We start from the raw sequence: 26,613 nt of genomic DNA, 5'->3' as shown, positions 1-26,613 counted from the left end.
TTGGCTGCTGGAGAGAGGTTTGTCCTGAGCATTCCTCAGCCAGTTTGGAGGCTATTTCTGGTTATTACTGATGGCTCGGTTGGCGACTAGGATTAGATTTCTTATCCTAAGACTTGACTATTGTGATGGGAAAAGTCAAAGGCTAGGAGTTAAAAAACAAAACATAGCTTCTCATAAAAACTTTCTACCTGTGTAATGACATGACCTTGTTCAGGTCCCACCTTCTCTCCCAAAGGAAAATGAGTGGATTGGCCTAGCATGGGCATTCTCAATCTTTCCTTCAGCTCATCCCCCTTTATTCCCCGAGTATGTTCTGGCATCCACTATAAGAGATCATATGGCTGGGCGCGGTGGCTCATGCCTGTAATCCCAGCACTTTGAGGGGCCAAGGTGGGCGGATCACCTGACGTCAGGAGTTCAAGACCAGCCTGACCAACATGGTGAAACCCCATCTCTACTAAAAATACAAAAATTAGCCCGGTGTGGTGGTGCATGCCTGTAGTCCCAGCTACTCAGGAGACTGAGGCAGGAGAATTGCTTGAACCTGGGAGGTGGAGGTTGCAGTAACCCAAGATTGTGCCACTGCACTCCAGCCTGGGTGATAGAGCAAGACTCCATCTTAAAACAAAAAACAAAAAACAAAAAACAAAAAACAAACTAAAAAACCAAAGATCATAGAAGCTAAGTGACTTTTTTAAATTTAAAAATTCAAAATGAAAACAGATCACAATTTATTTTATGTTTTGGCAGCATTAAGAATGCAAGAAAAAGTGCAGTCTTAATTACAAATTTTAAGTTGTACATAGTAAAGTCTTCTAAAGCATCTGTTCCCATTGTGTTTGGATTCAGTATGGTGATTATGTAATTTGTGTTTGTTTTACATGGCATCTGCAGAGTTCACTGGCCCTATTTTGAGATAATATGGATGGGGTTTTGCCGTGGGAATTAAATGTCACAGGGGCACTCATAGCAGCACATATGGAGTCAGAACAAGATGCTAAGTCATCACTGTACTGCTACACAGCACCAGCAGAGGGCGAGCAGGGAGGGATCAGGTTGTGATGCTTAACGTGTTTTTGTACCTTCTAAACAAATCTGACCTGTCTGCCTCACTCCCCTGTTGATATCCATTGGCCTAGGTGTCTCTGATTCCTTCAGCTCTGATTTGTCTGCCAGTATTACCCTGGTATTCACTGTATTTTGTGTGTTTCATGAATCTGTGGCTCAGAACTTGCAGGGATTGTCACCCATTGTCTAGTGATACTCTGGGGGATGCAGGTGGCAGGGTGGGGGTGGGGGTGGGGTGCAGTGCTGAAATAGTCACCAGCAGGCTAGTGAGGATAACAGAAGGGATGGACAGCAGGTGGTGACAATGGTCTCTGTCCACCAATAGGAATGTGTCAGATTACTTATTGTGATGAGGGCAAAGTTTGCACATTTGGAAATAGTGTAAAATTTGTCACCTTTTTTTTCTTGCTGAAGCCCTGGCCTGGGAGCTTGCTAAGAGCCACTTGACTTTGGGTTTTCAAGGAGGAATTTTTAATTTCTGTCTTCTGATTTGTAGCCATAGAATAGGAAAGTAGACCAAAACTTAAAAACCAAACCACATCCTTTCTCCCCTCTACCTCCTCCTTTCAATAACCTCACAAATGTGGTTTGGTAAGTTAAAATATATCTTACATGAATACTAGAAAGACAACACAGGTCAGTCTGCTCTGACTGCCATAACAGAATACTACAGACTAGATGGCCTAAACAACAGAGATGTATTTTCTCACAGTTCTGAAGGCTAGAAGTCCAAGATCAAGGTGTTGGCAGGGTTGGTTTCTTCTGAGGCCTCTCTCCTTGGTTTGCAGCCAGACACTCTGTGTCCTCATGTGGTCTTTCCTCTGTGCTCTCTTGCCCCTGGGGTCGCCCCGTGTTCTAATTTCTTCTAAGGACACCAGTGAGATTGGATGAGGGGCCATCCTAATGGCCTCATTTTAACCTAGTCACCTCTTTAAAGGCCCTATCTCTCTCCAAATGCAGCCACATTCTGAGGTACCGGGAGTTAGGACCTTAACAAGTGAATTTGATGGCTGGCGGAGGAGACGCAACTCAGCCCATAACAACAGTTTTAAGTGAAAGAAAGCCCAGAGAAGCAAACACACTTTTCTTTCTCATTTTAGACTTTGATGATAGCATGTTCGTTAAGACCTCAACTCCTGCGGAGTGGATTGCACAGGGAGATTACTACGCCAAGCACCAGTGCTGGAAGGTAAGGGGTTGGACTAGGAGGGGTCCTTGTCACTGGTGCCCTCGTCAGACCTCACAGGCAGGTTTCACATCATGGTGTTTGTCACCAGGAAAGGATGAGGGTAATGGTGCTTGTGCCACGTGTTCTGAAACATCAGGTCACCTCAAGATGAGGAGAGCTTCCTGTCCTGCTCCTTTTCTGGTCAGTGCAGGCATGACAACTCTTCATTTTGGCCAAGTGCCAGCATGTGCTGATAGATCATGAAGGGCTATGGCCTTTGCCCCACCAAGGAATCCTTGTATATATTTTCTTTCCCTCCTGTACTCTATGCCTAAAAGCTTTGCTATCATCATACTGCATTTTAAAGCAGTAAAAGATTGATCTTTCATTTGATTTTTTTCAAATTGATCAAACAGATTTCATTGCCAATCTGAGTCTGGTGAAGATAGGTTAAGCCTTTTTATTACACCGCACTGACCAATTTCCAGTTACAAGCCGTGTTAGTGGTCCTGAGCAGTTTTCTTCCAGGAAGTGTTATCTCTGTAGCAGACCTCTTTACATTTTGAAACCAGGTTAAAGAGCCACGTGGCTTTTCCCAAAGTCAGCATTCCTGCACATCATAGGGTTTTGGGTGGGGCACCATGGCTGGGATGTGTGTCTCCCTTGAAATAGTGGTGATGACTTCACCTGCAAGTTTTAAACACCCTACTAAAAGAGTGCTTTTTTTTTTTTTTTTTTGCTTTAATCTAATAACAACAAGTCAGGTCTTAGGGTTGGTTCTGCAGTTCAACAAAGTCAACATGGGCCCAGTCTCATTCCATCTCTTCCCTGTGTCATCTGCAGCTTGTCTGAGATGTTCCCTTTCATTGGTTGCCTAATGGCTGCTGTGGCAGTTCCAAGTGCTCCGTTCCCTCAGCAGAATTCCAAGCAGGAATGAAGTGCAGGCACTTTCTTCTCATTGATCTCTCTATTTTTTTTATCATGAAGTCCTCAGTGGTCTTCCTTCTATATCTCATTGGTCAGTACTAGGTCACATACACCTTCCTAGCTGCAAGAGAGTCTGGGAGAGCAATCTCATCTGGCAGTTTTAACCTTTTGTGGGCGGTAAGTTCTGCCAAAAGGCAAGAAAGAGAGGAGGAACTGCTGTGGGTAACTAACAGCAGTGTCTGACACCACAGGCATGACCATACCAAATGCTCATTTCCCTAAGATTTCTCTACCCCAGGCACCTGGAGTTCCCCATGCATGCAGCTGCAGATGATGTTTTCTGAAACAACAACTGGATCTGGGTTTTGGAAAGATCACCATCTTTCTTTCTACACCTCAGTGTTCATGTTAGGAGGCTCCAGCTCCTCAAATGTTACAGGAAAAGTATCTGCACTTTCTCTTGCCGCTTTGGAACAAATGTTTTGCAACAGTGTTTTCTATGGAGGGCTTGTCCTGCTTCTCTAATGATCCTTCTTCTCATTGGAATTTCATGGAGTTGGGCCTGAGTAAAGGTTCTGGGAAGTGATGAGGACAATGAAATCACAAGTTCAGGACTTAACGGAAGCCACAATGTGAGGTATCTGTGATCTGACATGCCTGGAGAAGGAATTTCCAATGTTTTCTCAGCTCCAGTTCTTCGAAGAGTTTTGTCTATTGTTTCAGGGAAATTGCTTTAAGTCTGTAGCATATAACTTACATCTGGGATTTATCAGTTACTTCTTGCTGCATAACAATCCTGAAACATAGTGGCTTAACACAAGTCATTTATGTGGCTCACAGTTCTATGGATTGGCAGTGCTGAGTTCATCTGAGTGGTTCTGTGCTCAGCTGAGCACCTCATGTGTCTGCAGTCAGCTGGGCATGTCTGCTTCTGGGGGTTGGCTGGCTCTTGGCTCAGGGGACAGCGGGGACAGGGGTGACTGGGGTTCCTGGATCACATTTCTTTACTCCTCCAGCAGGCTAGTCTGGGTTTGTTCACGTGATGCCTGAGCAGGGTTCAAAGAACGTGAACAGAAGCACACAAGGCCCCTTGAGGCCTGGCCTTGGAACTGGCCCAGTGCCGCTTCTGCTGAATTCTGTTGCCAAAGCAAGTCTCAGCCTAGATCGGACGGGAGGGTAAATAGGCAGCACTCTTGATGGGAGAAGCTGGAAAGTTACACTGTAAGGGGGTGTGGACAGATACAGGGAGGAGTTAAGTACTGTGGCCACCCTGGCAATGTATTATATGGGGTGAAAAGTACAATTTATGCTATTGTAGGTTTGGGTAGGTCTGGAAAGTATTTTCCTAAGTATGTAGTATTTAGCTGCAGAAGTTGACCAAGCCTCACAATTTTCTTCACTGCCCATCCTTGTTAGAATTGGAAAGAAATACTGAATGTTTGGCCGTTGTTATGAAACCAAGAATTTTTTTTTTTTTTTTGGTGGGGCAGGGGTTGGGTGTTAGGGAGGGAAGGGAGGGATAATATGGGCAGCAGGTATGGGTCTGAAATTGGAAAACTATATAAAATCTTACCCTTTATTCCCTTCAGAACACTGTTGCTGTTACCCATATGTGTTGCCCGTGGATATCCAATTATTTATCGCTTTAAAAATACCTTTTGAATATTTGAATCTAAAATCTTTTTAGGGAAACCGGCACAGATGAGAATGTTATAAAAAGCCTTCTCTTCACCTGACTTTATTTTGACCCTGCTAAAGGACTTCAGGACTCAGGTGGTTTATTGAGTTTTTGGCTGCATGTCAATAAATGTTTCAGAACCACCACAGAAGATTCATTCATTCAACAAAAAGGGTTTTTAGAATGCCCCTTTTCTTTCTCTATGTTCCTAGTCTTCAGCAGCTATGGGCCAAGCATTATATTTAGATCCCAGGAATCTGATGGTAAGCAAAACAGGCGCATAGACCAATGCACAGCTGCAGCTGTTGCAGGTGTCACAGATGAGAGACCAGCTGCTCCCAGAACCAACTGTCCTGGAAATAGAGGCGTGGGAACCCTTCTTTGAGGAACATAGCCTTGAACTGAAACCTGTAGAATGAATGAAGTTAACAAGACAGGGAAAGGACCGAAGAGCATTTCAGTTAGAAGGAACAGTGTGTGCAAAGGCCCTGCAATGGGAAGGAAATGGCACAGGTCACGGGAATGAAAGGAGACCCACACAGATAGCATGAAGGGGGAGAGTGATCATCCTGTCCACCTTATCAGCATGTGCCACTTAGTCCCTCCCTTGCCCACACTGAGACCTAATGTGTACATGCTGGGAAGAATGTGAACTTCCTGCCCATGTATTGTGTGCTTTGAGACATAGCATCAGCACCCCTGTTTTAGAAAAGCAGCTCCTCTGCTTTCACAGAGGAGATCAGAGTGAAGCCTGACTCCTCTGTGACATTTGTTTGCCTACCTTATAGTCAGAGGATTTGGTAACAGATCTGCATGCCCCAGGGATCTGGATGTGTTGTGATACCATCTCTATCCCCATTTCTACCTCCAGTACGTGTACTCCAGCTGTTCTGCCAACACTGCAAAGTAGCTGTTGTACTCACCAACTGGGTCAAAGCCCAGAAGAGCCACTGGGTAACTTTGGGCCAGTTGCTCCATGGCTCTGACCTGAAGTAGCAACTATATACAATGAGAAGGATGATACTTATTGCTGTGGCTGTTGGAAGATTAAATAAGGGTGTTACTATGGTAGCTTGAAAAAATACGTATTCTGTACCTTTTCGATGGGTGCTTCCAAAAGATACCACTGAATGTGAATACTGTTGGGTTTTATCCTCCAAGACTACTTTCTTTAGAATATCTGCACCTTCCTGCTCCTCCTTCTCAGATTGGGCTGGAGCAAGACTTCATGTTTTGTCAGTACAAACTTATAATGCATGCTTTAACCGTTGTTCTGTCTGTGACCTCCATTACCTTGCTGGGAATAAAACTTTTTGCCTATTCCAGGTTGCAGCCAAGTGTTACCAGAAAGGAGGTGCATTTGAGAAGGAGAAGTTGGCCCTGGCCCATGACACTGCCCTGAGCATGAAATCCAAGAAAGTCAGCCCCAAGTAAGAGTCTTGGGATCACTTCTGGTTTGCTCCGATGGGAGTAGCAGGTTAAATATTGGTGTAGGGTCAATGTTCCATGGAAATATTATTTTGTTTTCCTTCCCCTAGGGAAAAGCAGTTGGAATATTTGGAATTGGCTAAGACCTATTTGGAGTGCAAAGAGCCAACACTGTCCCTTAAGTGTCTGAGCTATGCCAAGGAGTTCCAGCTCTCTGCCCAGCTGTGCGAGAGGCTGGGAAAGGTATGGCTCCTAGTCCGCTGCTGCTCCAGGGAAAACTGGGCTTCACTTGAGCAGATTGAGGGGTAGGCTCGACCTCTACTCATAGCAGGAAGAGGCTGCAGTCTTCCAAGGAGGGAGACACTGGCCCTGCGACTCTAAGGGAAGCCTACTTTCACTACTTGGGCAAACTTTGAGGAGGCTCTGAAGACAGTATGCATGTGTGTGTGTGTGTGTGTGTTTGTGTGTTAATGTCTGTGTTAATATTCAGGGCCTAATATTAACCACAGGGAAGCCAAATGCTCAAGCCAAAGGGCAGAAGGGTTTTAGAATACCCCTTTTCTTTCTCTGTGTTCCTAGTCTTCAGTCACCTTGGCTGAGTGGCCTGGCATTTAGATGGAGGTTCCTCGGCTGTGTTCCTAGTAATCACTCTAGATCTGCACTATCCAATTCAGCAGTCACATGTAGCTATTTAATTTACAATTTAAATTAATTAAAATATAATAATGTTAAAAATTCACATCCTCAATCTTACTAGCCACAATGGCAAGTGCTCATTGTTAACAGAACATTTCCATCATTGCAGAAAGCTCTGTTGGACAGAGCTGCTAGTCTGGAACACAGCTACTCACAGTGTGGTCAGCAGGCTACAAACTATTATTTGTCTGCAGCAGGATTAACACAGAAGATAAAAGTAAGCAGAATTTTTTTATTGCCATTTGGCATTGCTTTGACATCCAAGTGGTGATAATCTTCCCATCAATTCATTTTTTAACATATCAACTGTGATGGATCGGAAATTTAAAATGATTTGGTCCCTTACCACAGGTAGTTGGAGAAACTGTGCTTAAGGAGCTGTGGGCCATTGCATTTTCCCCTATCAGGTGTCAATATCCTTCAGTAGGAAAGGGGGTTTCCTTGTCTGTATGTGAAATATGGTGACTCATGGGATCCTCAGAGCACCCTGGGCATCGAGAGGGGTAGGAGTGGGACCTACTGGGAAGTTTGAAGTGTGGCCCCAAGTCAATGCGAAGAAGAGGATAAGGCCCTCCAGATGCTGCCTACCCTGTTCCATGTTTATTATGGGATGTGACTTCTTAAGATGTGGGAGATGGGAATGGAACAGGGATACAACGCTGCTCTCTAGAGGCAAGAGGCAGGCAAGGCACAGGAATCCCTGAAAGGAAAGCTTTCACTCTTGTGGCACCTGCATAAACATTTCTTCCCGTGGATAGAAAGCATTTGGGAACTGGGAAAAGGCAGGTGATGGATCCTGAGGATCCAGAAGAAGGCTGCTGCCAAGTTGGTTGATTTGAACCTTGCCAGTCAGTTTGGGTGAGATGACCACAAGAAATGGTAAATGAGTAAGAGAAAGTGGCAGGGCCAGATCAGTAGGGCCTTGGTGACTGTGGCAAGGACTGGGCTTTGTTCAAGCATGATGGGAAGCCAGTGGAAGGCTTTGATGGGAAGACTGACATGAAGCTAATTATCTGGATGCTCTGTGAAGAGGTCTATAGGGCAGCAAGAGCTGAAGCAGAAAGGCCAGTTAGAGTCTAGCATCAGCTTAGGCTGAAATGATAGGGCCTGGACTACCATGGTGGTGGTGGAAGTGGTGGGATGGTGGCATATCTGGGAAATGTTAGGGAAACCGAGCAGACAGGATTAGCTGGTGAACTGGATGGGAGCTGTGATAGGAAGAAGAGTCTAGTAGACTCTCCTGTTCATGGCAAGCCCACCATTGGTGGGTATGGGGCCCAATCATTGCATGTTATTTTGTTCATCCTCTTCTTCACAACCAGTCTCCATTCTCATTCTTTTCTCATTGGTAGTCATTCTAATAAATTTTTATATGTGCTCAAATGCATGCATTATTGAAAAATGAATAGTGGTGTCTTCTATACATATATATATATACTTTAGGCTTATCTAGAAGACATCTTTCTCTGTGTTTTACCTTTTCCATCCCTTGCTATATAGTGTTAGGTCTGGCCATGCTTCTGACAGCCATGTATTCCTGAGTGGGCATTGACTGCATTGATGAATTCATTTCCCTGTGAGGCACTTCCAGGTTGCCACTGGCTCCTGGCTCCCACACATAGCACCTTGGCACAGTATGTCTTTTTAGGGTTCTGTGAGATACTTCTTCAAGATGTATTGCCAGGAGCAGGCTTGCTGGCCTAGGGTATGCACATGCTTCACTTCACTAAGTACAGTCCCTTCGCTTTCTGGGATAGCCATTCCACTTTGTGCATGAGGGTTCTGCATTCCCCACATTCTTGACCACAGTCAGCAGATTGTGATTTTCTAATTTTTCAAACCTGGTGGATGTATTTCACTGTGGCTTTAATTTGTATTCTTCTGATTGTCAGTAAAGTTGAGCATTTTTATTTATTTGTTAGTCATTCAAGTTTACCCCACTGTAAACTGCCAGTTTATATCCTTTGCCTAGCTTTCTGTTGTGTCTCGAGGAAAGTCTTTTTCTTGTGGTTGCAAGAGTTCTTTTTGTCTAGACAGGCCCAGTCTAGTACAGTAGCCATTAGCCATGTGTGACTCTTTAACTTTAAAATAACTAAAATTAAATTAATTTAAAAGTTCAGTTCCTTGGTTGCATTACCCACATTTTAAAGGCCCAACATTCAGATGTGACTAGTGGTGAGATTGGATAGCAAAGAAACAATACATTTTCATCTTCACAGAAACTTCTACTGGACAGTACTGATCTAGGTGTTATTTTTTTAAAATTTAGCTTATTTCATGTGTCTTTTGTTGAGCAGTTTTGATGTATCAGTTTGATCCATCAGTTTTTCTCCTGAAATTTGTGTTTTGGGTTTTGTTGATTATGTTATTTTTGGAAGTCACGTGAAGACTCCTTCCACTTGAGTGTGACCTCAAGGTCACAAAGATATTCTCACATATTTTCCCACAGTAGTTTCCACATTTAGATCTTTAATCTACCTGGGGCTTACCTCTGTGTGTGCTGTGAGGTTGGGATTTAACTTTATTTTTCTCCCCTTAAGTAATTGGTTTTCCTAATATTATCTATGTTACAGGGTTTTAAACTGGATTCTAACAGAAAGCAGACATATGACTATCCTCTTTATTACTTGTGGTATTGGTTTAAGATTAGAAAGTTAATCATGAGTACTCTAAATAAAAGTAAAATTTACTCCATCCTAGATAAGAGATGCTGCCTATTTCTATAAGCGAAGCCAGTGCTACAAAGACGCTTTCAGATGCTTTGAGCAGATTCAGGAATTTGATCTAGCACTCAAAATGTACTGCCAAGAGGAGCTTTTTGAAGAAGCTGCTATTGCAGTGGAAAAGTAGGTGGTTTTATTCTCTCCCTTTCTCCCTCTCTTCCTCCCACTTCTCTCTGGGGGCAGCCTGCTCTGGGTGGTGCTATCCTGCTGCTTCTGACATGGTTTGACCACATTGCTCCCTTTCCACTTAAGCGATGGCCTCAGTGCTGGGTCAGCAGCTCTTTGAGAGCAGGACTCTATTTTCCAGTCTCTTTATAAGCTTTGATGCAGTGTCACAAAGAGAGGGGGCTGAGGGGGATGGGAGTATGTTATGAGTGTGTATATAATGACATATTCTGACTTCCATCAGCAGAATAAAGGGGAGTCCTTCAGAGCCTCATTAATCTCACAGGAACCCAACTAATGCACACCTGCTAAAAGAGAAGAATCACAAGTTGGGTAATAAGGGGAAGACTGGTGTAATTGCTGATGCATGTGCAGCCCCCATTTCATCCTTTCTCATTTTATCAAACTGAACAGAGTTGTAGACCCAGATGATTATGATGCCTTTATGAGAACCAAAGAGATGTTTTTCAAGGATAATTTAGACTATGCATAACATTTGCCCTATAGATTGACTTTTGGATTTCACTCCCACTTGTTTGAGTTACACCTCCACTATATTTCATTAATTAAGCACACCAATTCCTGATTGAAGCATAAGGAATTTATTCATTATTATTATACTGGTAACAGTGTAAAATAAGGCCTTTGTAAAAATACTTGAATGCTTGACAAGTTTAGGTTTTATTTTGTAATATCTACATGTGGGAGTTTTATTTAAGTTGCTCTGCACTGTATTTTGGAGGAAATTTTCTGTTGATTGGGTGATGGCAAGTTGACATTTGTGTCCTTTGTCTTTGCAGGTATGAAGAAATGCTAAAGACTAAGACCCTTCCCATTTCCAAGCTCTCCTATTCTGCCAGTCAGTTTTACTTGGAAGCTGCAGCAAAGTATCTGAGTGCAAATAAGATGAAGGAAATGATGGCTGTCCTCTCAAAGCTAGACATAGAAGACCAGCTGGTGTTCTTGAAGTCTCGGAAACGCTTAGCAGAAGCTGCAGACCTGCTGAACAGGGAAGGTAGGAGAGAAGAGGCTGCCCTGCTGATGAAGCAACATGGCTGCCTCCTGGAGGCTGCCAGGCTCACTGCCGACAAGGACTTCCAGGCCTCATGTCTGCTGGGGGCCGCCCGCCTCAATGTGGCCAGGGATTCCGACATAGAACACACCAAGGACATTCTGAGAGAAGCACTTGATATCTGCTATCAAACTGGCCAGTTGTCTGGCATTGCCGAGGCCCACTTCCTGCAAGGGGTAATCCTGAGAGACTTTCAGAAGCTCAGGGATGCCTTCTTCAAGTTTGACACGCTCAACCACTCAGCTGGAGTGGTAGAAGCACTCTACGAAGCAGCCAGCCAGTGTGAGGCCGAGCCTGAGAAGATTCTGGGCCTGGCTCCAGGGGGCTTGGAAATCCTCCTCAGTCTGGTCAGGGCTCTCAAAAGAGTGACCAACAATGCTGAGAAGGAAATGGTCAAATCTTGCTTTGAGTTTTTTGGGATTTCCCAGGTGGATGCCAAGTATTGCCAGATAGCTCAGAATGACCCTGGGCCCATATTAAGAATAATTTTTGACCTGGATTTGAACTTGAGAGAGAAAAAAACAAAAGATCATTTTTTGATAATGACTGACCAAGTGAAATTAGCCCTAAACAAACACCTTTTGGGCAGGCTGTGTCAGATCACACGGAGCCTGCTTGGGAAGACCTACCGAGGAGTCTGCATGAGGTTTATTGTAGGCTTAAAATGTGAGGATGAAAACTGTGAACATTTTCACAGGCCTCTGCGGCGTTGTGAAGCCAAGTGTTTAGTTCAGTCGAAAATGAACTTGGTGGCAATCAACGGGTTGCTTTTGGAAGCCAAAAAAGTATTCCCTAAAATCTTAGCAGAAGAACTAAAAGAAATTGATTATATTTTGTCTACAGATATGTATGGCCTTTGCAAGTCCATTCTGGATGTCCTTTTCCCTAAGCATTTCCATCAGAGAGTGTTGTCAGAAAACCCCATGGCATGCAAAGAAATCCTCAAACCAAATTACAAATCCTTCCGGTTCTACAGATTTGCTTTGAAGGAGTACATCCACTTTCTGTTTGAAAATGAAAGCGCACGCAACCGCCGGGAATCCACAGACCTGTGGCTGAGTGCCATGCAAGCTTTCCTTCTCTCTTCCAACTACCCGGAGGAGTTTGAAAAGCTGCTCCATCAGGAAGAGGACAACTACAACAGGGAACTCAAAGCTCTAGAGTCTGAAAAGGATGAAAGGGGCAGGGGGAGAGGCAGCAGGATAAAAGGAATAGAAGGGAAATTTGGCATGCTGGCACCCAACAGGGATGATGAAAATATGGACAAGACCCACCTGTGCTTCATCCGGCTTCTGGAGAATTGCATTGATCAATTCTACGTGTACAGGAACCCAGAAGACTACAAGAGGCTCTTTTTCCGTTTCATGAATGTCCTCATCAAGAGGTGCAAAGAACCACTCATCCCCAGCATTGGAAACACAGTAGCCCTCCTGGAGTTCCAGTTCATCCACTGTGGGGTGGTGCTGGCCCGCCTCTGGAAGAATGTCATTCTATGCCTCCCCAAGAGCTACATTGCACTCTTGCACTACTGGGAGTTCCTGTTTAGCAAGAAGGACAAGGAGCTTGGGGATGTGTTCTCCATCATTCAGGAATACAAACCCAAGGACGTGACAAGAGCCATTCAGGATTTCCGGTTCCATCTCTCCTACCTCGCCAAGGTGCTATGTGGCTATGAGAATGTGAACTTCAACGTCCTGCTTGATGCCTTCAGTGAAATAGACTATGTGGTCTCGGGTGAGGCTGAGCGGACACTGGTGCTGTGCTTGGTGATGCTAGTGAATGCTGAGGAGATCCTGCAGCCATACTGCAAGCCTCTCCTGTATCGCCACTTCCGGGAGATTGAGTCAAGGCTGCAGCTCATGAGCATGGACTGCCCTGGCCAGGTTCCCGAGAGGCTCCTGAAGGTGGTGAAGCGGGTCTTGGTGGCAGTCAATGTGAAGTCTGTGGCTGAGGCACTGCAGGACCTGCTCTTTGAGCGGGATGAAGAGTACCTAATGGACTGTGACTGGCGGTGGGACCCTGTGCACACCAAAGGGTCCATAGTCCGTGGCCTCTATTATGAGGAGGTCAGACTAAACCGCCTGCTCTGTTTGGACCCCGTGGACTACTTTGCTGAACCTGAGTGTGAGTTTGGCCAGGATGAGATGGATGAACTGGCATTAGAAGACCGAGACCACGTCCTGGCCACCATTCTTTCCCAAAAGCAACGGAAGGCCTCCATACAGCGGAAGTTGAGGAGGGCATGCCTGGTGGTGTCTCTGTGCATCAGTTGGAGGAGAAGAGTGGGCACCCAGATGGAGCGTGTCAGGGAGGAGGCCAGGGAGCCCAGGGCTGGGAACTTCAAAAAGGCAGACGTGGACAGGACCCAGTGTGACCTATGTGGAGTGAAGTTTACCCGTGGCCCAGAGAACTATTTCAGCCCCAGCAAAGCGTTTGAGGGGGCAGCTTCCGAGGTGGCAGTCCTTTCCAGGGCTGAGCTGGAAAGGGAGGAGTGTCAGGAGAGGAACAGCGAGTCTTACGAGCAGCATATCCATCTAGAACACCACCAGAGGCAGCAAGTGGCCTACCAGAGATACTCAGAATTTTTCCACGAGAAGGTGGACCCGGCCATTGATGAAGGCAAGCTGGTGGTGCAGGACATCGAGCAAAGTGTATGGATCCACAGTCACGTGGGCTCCAAGGAGCACAGCCACATGCTGCAGAAGGTCCAGGAGCACATCAAGAGGGTTTCGGATATGGTGGAGGACCTCTACAGGCGGAAGGCCTGGGCTGGCGGTAAGGGTCTGCAGAGATGGGGGCCCAGGCAGAGTGAGACCTGGGCTCTGAGGACATTTCTCAGGGTTAAGTTCCTTGTAGTGGCTTCTGACTTGGGGATGGTGGAATCTTGGCCTTAGAAGAAATACAAATGAGGAATGTATATTCTCAAGTTATAGCGAACCTCATTGTTTGGATTACCCCTCCCCCAGTTAAAAGTTTATCATTATCCTTGGCTTGGGATGGTTTCCCCAGGTACTCCAGAAACTTGCATGCCTCTTCCTACAGAGGGTTAAAAGCTTGTGTAGAATGAATCGCTTTCTCTCCTGGCAGTCAGAATGATTCTTGCCAGAATAATCTTCTGTGGAGAAGATACAGGGAAAATGTTTAAAGTGTTAAGAAAACTCTTTAAGTTTCTCTTGACCCATTCATCCCCTGACTAAGATCTGGAAGTGTGTAGCTGGTCTAGCTGGTCTCTTCCTTTTAGGAGGGTCTTTAAGTCATACCCAGTGTGAGCCTATAATAGATTTCTTATGTTATTTTAGAATCAGATTTCCCGTTTTTTTTTTTAAATAGAGATGGAGTCTCACTGTGTCGCCCAGGCTGGAGTGCAGTGGCGTGATCTTGGCTCACTGCAACCTCCGCTTCCTGGGTTCAAATGATTCACCTGCCTCAGCCTCCCAAGTAGCTGGGATTACAGGTGCCTATCACCATGCACAGCTAATTTTTGTATTTTTAGTAAAGATGTGGTTTCACCATGTTGGCCAGGCTGGTCTCAAACTCCTGATCCCAGGTAATCTGCCTGCCTTGGCGTCCCAAGGTGCTGGGATTATAGTTCCTTGGCTTTTTTACTAGCTACTTCTTATCAACACTGTGTAGAAGTTATGTATAAACTTAGTGAAATTGCATATTTTAAAATGTTCCATAATTCAGATACTCTTTCCAGTTTAAGGTTTAATGACATTTTGGACACAAGTGTCTTAGAAAGGTTTGCAGTTGTGGCAGTCTCTATAGACAGACAGTAATGGTGTCAGGCTAGCCTTTAGTTGTAGTTTATGCTTGTAGCAGCAGAAGGCAGCTTTGGGTCCCTTACCCCATAAGGAGGGCTCTTTTCAGGGAAAACACAGAGACCAGCTCTTGGGACGTGGGGACTCTGGGTCTAGTAATTGGTGTTCTAGTTCCTGCAATGGCATCTTTACTCAGAGCCATGTTCTTTGGTTTCTGAAGCGGAGGAGGCGATGACTCGGCTGGTCAACATTCTGATCCTGTCAGTCAGGGATGCACGAGACTGGTTGATGAAAACAGAGACCCGCTTAAAGAAGGAAGGTAAGGAGTCTTGATTCTGGGGACAGGTAACACTTTGGGTCCTGTGGTTCTTATTACTGCTGGCTCCCGGGGGGAATCTGAAGTGGGGCAGCCCAGTGATGTCAATAGTGGACTCTCACTGTCTAGGAGCATCACCTCCAGTGACTCAAATTACTAGCAACATAATATCTGAGTTTTCTTATCTGATTATGAGGGCCATTATTCTGGGCACATGTTAGTTGCCATAAACCTCTTGCTGCTCATGAGCTGTTACTGATAATGCTCAGTCACTGCACATACTCAACGCAGTGACTCCCAAGGATGGACAAAGCATTGCGAAGCTATCCCTTGAGAAATGTTCTCCTGTGTCAATCAGTCATTTAAGTCAGTGGATAGTTATTGAGGTTCTAGTACATATTAGTGTTGTTCTGGGCCTGGGGATATACTTCTGAATAAAACAAACAAAATCACTGGGGAAACTTAAATGCTTCTTCCTACAGAGGGTTAAAAGTTTGTGTAGAATGAAGCGCTTTCTCTCCTGGCAGTCAGAATGATCTTGCCAAGTTATATGTGATCCAGAATGTTTTTTCTTTTGCCCATTCCAGCCACAGGACCACATTCCTTCTTGCTGTGAGTATTTCATCAACCCCAGATGCCCCTGGAAAATCCAGACCCCAGAGGTGGGGAAAACTTGAAGGGACTTGGCACAAATGTCTGTGCCAATAAAAAATCTTTAGCATTTAGTCCCTTCTGGGGTCTTGGATTTTGTGATGTGTATTTCAAAGGGAAGAGAATTGGTATACCAATTCAAGTGTATGGCTGAGTTTATTTTTTGCTTGATTTCTTTATTATTTAAAAGGCCTCTAAAATAGGGCGAGAGGAACCAGCCTATAAAGGAACTTAATTCTGGAGAAGGGTGTTTACTCTGACTCTTTTTGGGAGTCATCAGTACTCAAAGGAAATCTCTCTTTCTCTGGAACCCTGGCAGAAAGTTTTATTTCATTAATTTAAACCAATGATTACGGAGACACTAGGTTTTACTAGGATGCTATATTTTACAGTGGATTGGGAAAAAAAATCACCATTCTGCCCTTCCTTCCTTTCTTCCTTCCTCCCTTCCTTCTTTCCTTCCTTCCTTCCTTCCTTCTTTCCTTCCCTCCCTCCCTCCCTCCCTTCTTTCCTTCCTTCCTTCCTTCCTTCCTTCCTTCCTTCTTTCCTTCCTTCCTTCCTTCTTTCTTTCTTCAGGTATTGTTCAGGAAGATGATTATGAAAATGAAGTTGAAGACTTTGGTGAGCTTCGGCCTAGAAGGCGTTCTCGGAAATGTGGAAAGCAGAGAAAATACTAATGTCCACACAGCTGCAGCCTCCTCATCCTTCGGAACATTCCATTCTGACTTAGAATTCTGAGCGCTGGGGCAGAAGACGAAAAGAATGTGAATTAGCATTTTAAAAATAGGGGAGTCTAACAACACCATTGCTTTTTGTTCTCATTACTTCTCTTTCAGTGGCTTAGGATCTGATTGCTCCCTCACCTCTAAAGTGTTTCCAAGTAGAGTCTAGCAGTATTAGTTTCCCCCACAAACAAGTTCAGGTAGAGAAGTTGTAGTAGAAGGGAATGTTGGGACTCCTCACTGCATGGTCCCTGGGGTGTCTGGCTCATCCCCATCATGACATGAGTTGGTAGCAGAGGACTAGGTGTTAAGACAGACTCTCCTCACCTCAGTTGCTGCTGCTCTGGGCCAGGAAATCTCTCTATGGATTCCCTCATCTCCTGCCACACTGCTGCAGCATCAAGTGTGCTATGAGAGCTGTATGTGCCCAGGGGTGGGCCCTGCCACTGGCCACCCCGAGCCCAGGATGCATTCTGGTCATCTCTGAGCCCACTTGTAGTGTAGCTTCTTCTGTTAGAGATGTTAGCCTTTTCTCTCTGTGGCGACTTTTCTGCCTTCCCTTCTTCTGTTTTTTGTGATCATTCTTAGCTACCTGTGCCAAGTCACAGTTAGACTACCTCAGAATGTAGTCAAGAATTCACCCAGTGTTCTTTGGATGTCCCTTCCCTAGAGGGAAAGGCTGGGGAATGTTGCTGGGAGCATTCCCAGCTGCCTCTCCAAAGTGGTCCTAACTCTGCCTTGGCTATGGTGCAGACATTCCAAAAAGTGTTTTGTACACAGCCCTGTACATCTAGTTTTCTTGGTTCTCCCTGGCAAGTTCGCTACCCTAGCTTAGGCTGACGTTCTGATGAGTCTCTGCTTGCTGAGCTCATCACTGTGGATGGTGACCTGCAGAGCTGCAGGTTGGAGCAAGTGGACAGAGGAGGGAGCCAGCTAAGCCAAATCCGTCACTGCCACTTGGCTGGCAGGCCTTATAAGAGGGCGGATCTGGGCCCGTTTGCAGGAGGCCATTGCCTACCTTCTCCCCACAGTGAGCCAGCAGCCATCAGCTGATCCCACTTGGGAAACCTTCATGCCTCTCTGATGGTTACTGCCCACCCTTACCCCACCCCTCAGCTCAGCCTGGTATGGAAGGCAAGGTGCACGTTGGTCTTTGATTGTTCTGTCCTCACAGCAGAGTCAGCTTTCCCCCCATGTTGCTGCTGCTTTTGCTGCTCATGCTGCTCGTTGTTTTCTCTTCCTTATCTTTCCAAATTGTTTCCTTGAAATGCTTGTTTCCAATTTTTCTTAGATTATGTTTCTAATTTTTATTCCAGGTGTTTTTTTTTCTTACTTGACAGAAAAAAAGAAAACCCCAACAATATCTTGCTGTATTATCACATTTTTTATAAAGTTAAAGCATTTCTCTTACATGCTGCCGTTTTATTTCCAGTCTCTACTCAGAGTAAGGGGGTAAATCTTGGAGCTGGTTCCCCCTGGTCAGCTGATTGATGCTGGCCAGGACAGAAGCTTTCTGTGCCTTCAGAGATTCAGAAATCAAGGGATAGAGAAAAAGCCCAGCCCAGGACTCCCAGCTGGTTGGTGTTCTCGAGGGCCCACCTCGTGCACATTCTTTCCAATCTGGATGCTCCCAAGCATGCACGGTTTGGATAGTAAGGAGTTTTGTCTGTACCATGTACTGGGGCTTTCCCAACAAGGAACATTGCCCTGGAAGGCAGGAGACCTGGAATCAAATTCCTCTCCTGTTCCTAACGAGCTGTGTAATGCCGGGTGAGTCAGGTCTATTCAACCCTGAGCACCTTCATGCCGCACTACGTAGGAGCCTCATGATCTGGTGTAGGAGAGAGATGGAAATGTGAGAAAAGAGTGGTGACAGACATGTGTATTGCATGGGTGGTAAATGCATTTACATAACCCAGCTGGGCCTCAGTTTCCCCTTTTGGGAAAGTGGTGTAAGGTCCCTTCCTGCCTGCTGCAGAATGGTTCTGTAAGCTGTTGCCATGGTTTTACGTACCCTCCAGTCTTGGTGCTGGGATGCCTGTGTTTGCTTGCATCAGGTGAGCTGGACAGCTCTGAGTCTTAGCAAGCAAAGCATTTGATCTTACCCTTTAAAATTAAAGAGGTTAGAAATGGGACAGGTGATCCTGCTGTCGTATCTTTATTAGCACTGTCCGGTAGAACTACCTGAGAGATCCACCCCCAAAAATCTGACTCCTCAACTCATAAAGCTCCTTAGAGTAGGGGCGTGGAGGTTGGGAGAGAAGAATGGAATTCAGCAGAAGAGTCAGTAACTGCCCTTAATGACCAGAATCCTGGGCCCAGTTCAGTAGCAGTGGCTTTGGTGTCTTGGACTTGCCTGGAAGTCCAGGATGGGGGATGTGTATCTGGGATCCCCCAAGACCACCACTCTCAGGCTTGGTAATTCATTAAGAGGGCTCACAGGACTCAGCATGTAGTTGGAGTCATGGCTCTGATTGATTATAGCAAAGTCATACCAAGCACAACTGGCAAAGGGAAAGGCCCATGGGGTCAAGTGTAGGGGATACCAGGTGTAAGCTTCCAGAGCTCCTTTCCAGAGTCACACACAATAGGCTTCATTTCCCAGCAACGAGTTGTGACAGTTTGCTGGGTGAAATATGCCAATCTGGGGAGCTCATCAGAGACTCAGAGCTCAGGGTTTCTACTAGCGGCTGGTCATATGAGTATTTTCTGCCTAGCATATACCAAAGTTCCAGAGTCTCAGAAGGAAAGTAGTGTTCAGCATAAACCACATTGTTTATACAAACCGCTTAGGCACTGTGAGCCACGTTGATCAGTTCTGAGGGTGTAGGGAGCCATCTTGAAATCCAAGTTCCAAGACTCAGTAAGCAGACCTTTCAAAGGGCAGCAGTCAGGCCTGCTGGGCCATTTTCTGCACAAGGGGTCCCCCCAAGTTGGGGCTTTGTCATGATCATCCCACTAGCTTGCCTCACAGGCACCCCTATGTATCCAGCCACTGGATGAGCACCTATGTACCTCCTGTCTATCTCCCCAGTCAAGGGAGTGAATCTTCAGGGATAGTTCATTTTCTAAAAATCCATCATGGTAAAGAAACTGTTTTTCTGAGTGCCTTAGACATTGACTTCATTTCCTTGCAATCAGTGTTAAGCATTCAGAATGATGTTTCGGTTCTTTGAGGCCTGCTGGGGAAAGGGAGAGGGCCCTATAAGCCTCTGGCGTTCCCTCCTTCTACCAACACACACACACACACACACACACACACACACACACACACACACACACACACACTTTGGCCTGACCATTCTTAGCCAAAAACTCTTGTTCTCCTCACATTCTCTCTGCAACAAAAATCCAGTCTTTCAGGAAGAACAAACTGACACGGGAGCTAGCAGCACCCTAAGCTCTGTGCTATCGCCTCAGTACTTTAGCAAATCACTTGTGGGGAAACTGAGGCCCAGATGATACAACTTGCCCTGGGTCACATAGTTGGTTTGGGGTAGGGCTGATACATGGACCTGGGATTTCCAATTCCAGCTAGCACCCTTTCCACTAAGGATTCAGGCGCCAAGGTCAACAGCAAATGCCAGCAATTCTTTCTCCGAGCCTATCACACTCTTCTCACTGGCAGAGTGTGCCAGCCCTTGGGCATTTAGAGAGCTCATTCTCTTCAATCTCTCACTCATCTTTTGGCAATAGTGTTTTCCTACAGAAAAGTGGAAGGCCCAGCAGGGAAACTTGTGTGCATTCTACTGTCACCCATCTGGAGCAGCTTAGCCTCTGACCCTCAAGAATGGGACAGAGCAGCTGCCCAGAGTCATTCCCAGTGGATGGCACAGCACAGTGTGCACTGCTCCCACAGTGGCCAGTTTTAGTCTCTTCAGCACCCTCAGCCTTCACTGCCCTGAGTATTGTAGTTTACATACAGGAGTCCCATCCACTGCACCACTACTCCCAAGCCTAGGGATGAAGATGCTGTAATTCACCTTTTCCTGGGGAGCCTGCCTCTGTTTCCCTGGAATGGTCACTTGTAGTTCAAAATGAGCCCCAGATTTGCTGCACATCCTGGCCAGCACCAACTGCCAATGAGCTCCGTGTAACTTATAGCTTATGTTGCACCTGCTCTCAGGTTGTGTGGAAAGAGGAAATATTGGTGTTCATAATAGGCTCTGGTTGTTACCAAGGTCTCCCACTGGTGGCCAGAGTGTATCAGCTATTAATCTCTCTAGTGCTGTCGAAGAGACTTTTCTAGGCTCCTCCCAAGGGGCTGAGTCTAGTACTGCCAGATGGGCTCACAGTTCATGGATATGTGAGAGGGATGAGGCTGGCAGATGGACAGGGCTTGTACTTTGCACTTTGGAGCTCTCAGAAAGAGCCCTCCAGGCCTGGACAGGAGGATCACTCCTGTGGCCTAAGAAAATGACCAAGGCTATAAATATCCAATCTCAAATCTCAACAAAGCAATTTCCAGGTTTTACCTTATATGCACATGTGAGGCATTCCACTTTATTTGTAAATGTTGGTGGCATTGGATATTCCTCTGTTTCCTTCTAATTTCAGTATGGTTTTAATAATGTTGGGGTTTAATGGTCTAACAGTAATATAATACATGTTAATCTCAGTCATGTAAGAAATGTCACATTTTATTTAATTCAAATCCTACTCTGGACCCTATTCTTGCTTTGGTGGGAAATGTGGCCTAAGTAATTATTGGAGGACCCTCTGCTTCTTTGGAATCTCTGAAGTATTAGGAGGCCAATCTGGTATGGGGAAAATGAGGGAGGCCCTCTCTCCTTCAGTTCATCACGGCTGCTGCTAACTTATTCCTGTCCCAGCTGATAGAGTATCTGAGAAGATGGGTGATTCTTCTCCCTCCAAGCCAAGCTTGACAAGACTAGAAGCTGTGAGGTATCTGATCTGGCCTCTGTAGATGAACAATTGAGCCACACCCTGAAGTTTTCTCACCTCCCCAGTGTATTGCCATGAGGATAAGGACAGGTCCCTATTGGTCATGACATCCCTTGCTGCCTCACCCCTGAACAGAGAGAGCCTGAAGTCCTAGCTACTTTCTTGAAAAAAAAAAAAGGGTAGGAAAATACACAGAGAGCAAACAAACACAAATTAATAACTAAATAAAGAGTTGAACTAGCCTGGGCAACGTAGTTGAGACCCTGTCTACAAACAACAACAACAACAACAACAACAACAACAAAAAACCAAAAATCCCCCAAAACCCAAAAAAACAAACAAAAAACTAGCTATGTGTGCTGGCATGCGCCTATGGTTCCAGCTACTTGGGAGGCTGAGGTTGAAGGATTGCCTGAGCCCAGGAGGTTGAGGCTGCAGTGAGCTGCAACTGTACCACTGCACTCCAGCCTGGGTGACAGAGCAAGACCCTGTCTCAAAAAGAAAAAAAAGGTGAGGGCTAGGTAGACTTCAGGGATGGCCACTATCAGTTCCTTCCCATCTCTGTGTCACTTTGCCCATCCAGAGGTGGAGTCTGTCTCCTCTACGACTGGACTTGCTTTAGCCAACAGAATGCAGCAGAGATGATACGGTGCCCTTTCCAAATCTGGCCTTTGAGAGGCTTGGAAGCTTTTGGGGTAATCCAGCTGCCACATGAGAATTTGAATACCCTGAGACCAACATGCTGTGCAGAAGCCAGAGCTAGCCATGTGCAGAGGCCACATAGAGGAGACCCAGGCGCCATTCATGTAAGTGAAGCCCTCCTGAACATTTCGGCTTAGGTGACAGCAGGATGCGGCTGAGTCAGTGACCCCAGCTAAGGCCAAACGGAGCAGAAGAACCACCGGCTGAGACCTGCCCAAATTTCTGACCTCCAGAATTGTGAGAATTAATAAATCATTATTGTTTTAAGCTACTAAATTTTGGGGTGGTTTGTTATGCAGCAAAAGATAACCAAAACAAGGACTTCCAGCATGTCTGGTACTCTTAGGCATGTTGTCTGTGACCTTTCAATCTTACAACAATTCTCCAAAATACAGAAGGAGAACTACTCATTTATATATTGTGAAGTGAGGGGTGTTCCTGAGGTCAGTGAGCAGGTAGGTGGCAGAGCAGAACTACTGGATCCTATGTATTACACAGTTGGCCTTGGAAGAAAGGGCTTAATCCACCTCATTCATGGGCCTGAGTGGGATCCTATTACCACAGTACCTAGGAACCTAGTGCCCTGAATGGATCCTGGAACCCACCCCTAGAACCAAGTGTTTGTCATTTACCTCCCATGTGCACTTTGGCAACTACCTAGTTGTGCAGGCCTTCACCAGCAGCTGAGACTTGGTTGCTGGGACAACCTGCAGGAGGGGTGGGTCCCTCTTATTAATGTTACATTGTTCTTTCCACTGAACTCCTGGGTTCTGGTTCTCCTGGGCCACTGGCAGCCAACACTTCTGGCTGTCACAGATGGACAGGCTCATCCCTAACATTTTTGGGGTCTGGGGTAAGATATGGTGTCTTCTTCCCGCTCCTTCTCTTCCCACCCTTTGCTTTATCCTATACCATGAACAACCTCCCTGGCATGTGTGTGAACATTTCAGCCATAAATCTAAACTCATTACATGACTGCACCCCCTTTTCCCCAACCAGCCACGCTTGGCCTCTGCTCGGGCCCAGTACATCAGCGGCTGAGGGCTATTTGGACACGGGGCTCCTGGGTACTGAAATATGGTTGGCGGGGGCCTTGAATGTGTACTTTTATTGCAGGTCTGGGGCATGGTATGTAGCTAACGAAGCAACATTGTGCTACTCTTCTTGGTCATTTCTCCCTGTGCATTTTTCTCCTTCATTTTTGTCCTTGCAGGACAAGAAGCCAGCTTTCAGAGATTCTCCAGCCATAACCATCATAATCTGCTCAATGCCCAACGTCTTTCTTCCATGCTGCCTCCCTTTCTCTCACACACACATAAAGTAAATAAAATAGTAAGTTCTCCCTGGCCTTCTCCAGCAGCCTAAGCTGGCATCTGGGATGCCTTAAACATGTTCCTGGATCAATACCATGTAGTTGTGTCCCAGGTCTACAATACCATGTAGAAACCTGTGTCCCAGGTCATCTGTAAGATCATGATTTGAAGGATGGGTAAATCAATTCAGCAGGAAATTGCTCTCCTTTCTGCCACAAATATCTCTCCTAGACAATGGATACTGGCTTCCCCTGATCTTGTCACTCTAAATCTGCTTCAGAGATTTTGATTGGAGAACAAAAGCCCAGGTGTGCGCTTGAGGAGCCACCTTCCCCTCCCCCAACAACCACCATAATGGTGCAAAGTTTAAGAAGAGTTCACTGGAAAACTCTGTTTAACCTGGTAGACTTTAATTCCTTTTGGTAGCAGAGAAATCAGGCCTGCCATCAACAGACAGCTGATCCTTACTCCCACCCACCACCCAGGAAAATGCATTTCTCTGCTCAGTAAGAAGGGATAATCCATCAGCAAGGTACCAGGTGTTCTTGAGGTGGGTTGTTTAGAAACCTTCCTCCTGGTGCTGCAGAATTCTAACCCTGTTCAGGACTTTATGTCCTCTGTTTAAGACTCAGAATTTATCTTCTTATGGATGATGTGACCTGAATATCTGATAGGACATTTTAGGGGGATGGGCTGCAATGGGGAACAGGGTACTGTCATCACAGTATCTTTGGAGCAAGATCTAAGATTAAAATGTGGCTTCTCATACTGACTGTGTGAATTCAGACGCCTTACTTAAATTTTAAATTCTCTGAGCTCTGGGAATTTATAAAATGGAAATAATGGCACAAACGCATAGCTTGGTTGTAATTGCATTATTCTCCCTGTATTCCAACTTCTGTTTCACAGATGGGCCAAGGATGTGAAAAGATTTCAGGCAGGTTCTCTGTTTCCACGGTGGCAGGGAGGGTCAGGATTGATGAGGAGCCCTGGGGCCACATGGGTCAGCTTTTGTGTTCCTCTGTGGTGGTGGGAGCATTTCTAAGAGGGCTTTGTTCCAGGGACCCAGCCTTCTTTTAGAGACTGAGACTATTTTTAACCCAAGTTTTAGTGATTCTGTAGGACAGCTGTTTAAGGGAAATATGTAGGCCAGTCTGTGATTTTTGGAGTCATCATTTTAAGGTTAGGGAGTGGGATGGGGGAAGAGAACCAGAATAACTCTGGAGTTTCTGGAGGCATCGCAGAGATCTGCACCTACCCTGCAGAAAGCTGCAACCCAATTTACTCTGTGGCCACTCTTGAGGATCAGGACATAGCTGAGCAGACAAATATTCTTTTGTTATACTTCAAGTAAAGTGTATCAGTTTCTGCCCATTTTCTCTCCCATTTGCTATTACCAAATCATGATGGAGAAAAAGTGGACAAGAAAGGCCCTCACACACTGTAATGAGAACAAAAATCAGTCCAGCTTTTCTTGAGTGCACTTCAACAATATCTGTTAAAACTGAAAATGCACTCACCCTTGGATCCAGCATTCCCATTTTTTGTTTTGGGCAGTCCTTTTCTCTTTTTTATTGTTAGTTTTGATTGTGGTAAAATACTAATAACATAAAGTTGACCGTCTTAATCATTTTTAAGTATACAATTCAGTAGTGTTACATATGTTTGCATTGTTGTGCCACAGATCTCTAGAACTTTTCCATCTTGCAAACTGGAAACTGCACCCACTGAACACCAGTCCCATTTCCCCTTACCCACAGCCCCTGGAAGCCACCCTTCTACTTTGTCTCTGTGAATTAACTACTCTATTACCTCATGTAAGTAGAATCATATGTTGTTTGTCCTTTGGTGACTGGTTTATTTCACTTACCATAATGCCCTCAAGGCCCGTCCCTGTTGTACCAGGGGTCAGAATTTCCTAACTTTTAAAGGCTGAATAATATTCCATTGTATGTATATAACCAGCATTCCTACTTTTAAGAATTCATATTAAAGAAACATTTCTACAAGTTCCCAAATAAACGTTTACTTCAGGAGTGTCTGGGAGAGTGCAAGATGGGAGAAAATCCATGTATTCCTCAGGGGCATGGCTGAATACCACGAACATGGGTTGGTTTCTACCTAAATTTGCTGGTATAAAAATATGGCAAAGATCACTTGCTCATTGAAAACTCAAGCCACAGAGAAACCTTCTTGGTTCAATTTATTTCTTTACTTTGTAAAATGGAAACAAAAATTCAGTGCCAAATTGTTGTTGCTGGTGTCCTTAATTATTTGGTAAGAGTTAGATTTTTAAAAATAGTTTGGGTTATGTTTGTGGTCACAAAAAACAACTAAGAAATTTTTAGACAGCAAAATAGAGAGTTTCGAGAGGGAAAACATTTGTGGCCCAAAGAGGTGGTCAGAAGAGAACCCTCTGTCTGCGCTCAGGTGTTTACCAAGCAATATTGAGAGCCAGTGTTGTGGGTTCCATGGCAGTGGTAGCCTGGCAGGAAAGGATCCTCCTCCAGACGTCCTTTGAGGTCTCACCTGGGTCTGGCTTGGCCCTGTGCTTCTCATCCGGTTGACCTGAATCAACTTTATTTCGAAGAGCTTTGAAACAAAATTTTTGAAGAAGCAGAAATCCTGCTAAAACAAATGTAGACTCTGGAGATGCTGGGCTGTCAGGCTATATGTGCTGGAGGAGGTGGATCGTGGCCTGGGTCCCAAGGGCATACCTGGTATGCATCTCCACCCACCAGTAACTAAAAGGGAATCACTTACAGTTTGTTATGTACAACTTGAACATTATCATCAGATCCTTTGGTGTCCTGCTCTTCGTAATCTTGGCTTTACACCTCCTATTTTACTCCATGAGAGCTTCCTTGTCCTTGAGTCTTGGGACTGATGGCATCCTCCTGCTTCCTTCCCTGACTTCTTTCAGTAGTAACAGCTGTCATGTACTGGGTTGAGTCCTTTGGTACTGGTGCATACAGGGACTGGCCCTGCATGAATACTCACGACACTCCCATGAGAGAGATGTCTGAGTACATCCATTACGCAGATGGAAACTGAGGCCCTGAGAGCTCTGTCTAGCTTTGTCCCCCAGGACCTCCATTCCAGTAGTAGCCCAGGCATTGGTAAGTTCGTTTGAACTGCACAGAAATAGAGAGGACAGAGGTTTTCTTGAGGATGAGAACACCTTTTTTCTATCTTCTACCCCACCACTTTCCTCCTTTCAGTTTCCCTTCAAGCAGATGTCAACTTACTTCCAATGATCCAGAGTCCTTTGGCTGTTTTGACTGCAGGTCTGGCGGGTGCTAATTTGCCAATGGGAAG

At 45.4% G+C, this 26,613-nt stretch overlaps 1 protein-coding gene across 1 annotated transcript in view; it reads left to right on the top strand.

The window, feature by feature from the left end:
- Nucleotides 1-17,785, top strand: part of TRANK1 (tetratricopeptide repeat and ankyrin repeat containing 1) — a 118,529-nt gene extending 100,744 nt beyond the window's left edge. Inside the window, exons 18-24 of the mRNA XM_009445153.5 lie at nucleotides 2,169-2,257; nucleotides 6,168-6,271; nucleotides 6,380-6,512; nucleotides 9,666-9,811; nucleotides 10,654-13,700; nucleotides 14,907-15,005; nucleotides 16,230-17,785. Coding sequence (XP_009443428.3) covers nucleotides 2,169-2,257; nucleotides 6,168-6,271; nucleotides 6,380-6,512; nucleotides 9,666-9,811; nucleotides 10,654-13,700; nucleotides 14,907-15,005; nucleotides 16,230-16,330 — 3,719 coding nt within the window. The 3' untranslated portion in view covers nucleotides 16,331-17,785. The remainder of the gene's footprint in view (nucleotides 1-2,168; nucleotides 2,258-6,167; nucleotides 6,272-6,379; nucleotides 6,513-9,665; nucleotides 9,812-10,653; nucleotides 13,701-14,906; nucleotides 15,006-16,229) is intronic.
- Nucleotides 17,786-26,613: the final 8,828 nt, after the last annotated feature.

Source organism: Pan troglodytes, chromosome 2 (assembly GCF_028858775.2).
Source record: "Pan troglodytes isolate AG18354 chromosome 2, NHGRI_mPanTro3-v2.0_pri, whole genome shotgun sequence".
Taxonomy (NCBI): Eukaryota; Metazoa; Chordata; class Mammalia; order Primates; family Hominidae; genus Pan; species Pan troglodytes.
Note: the sequence above shows the minus strand (reverse complement) of the source record. Positions and strands in the feature narration are given on the sequence as shown.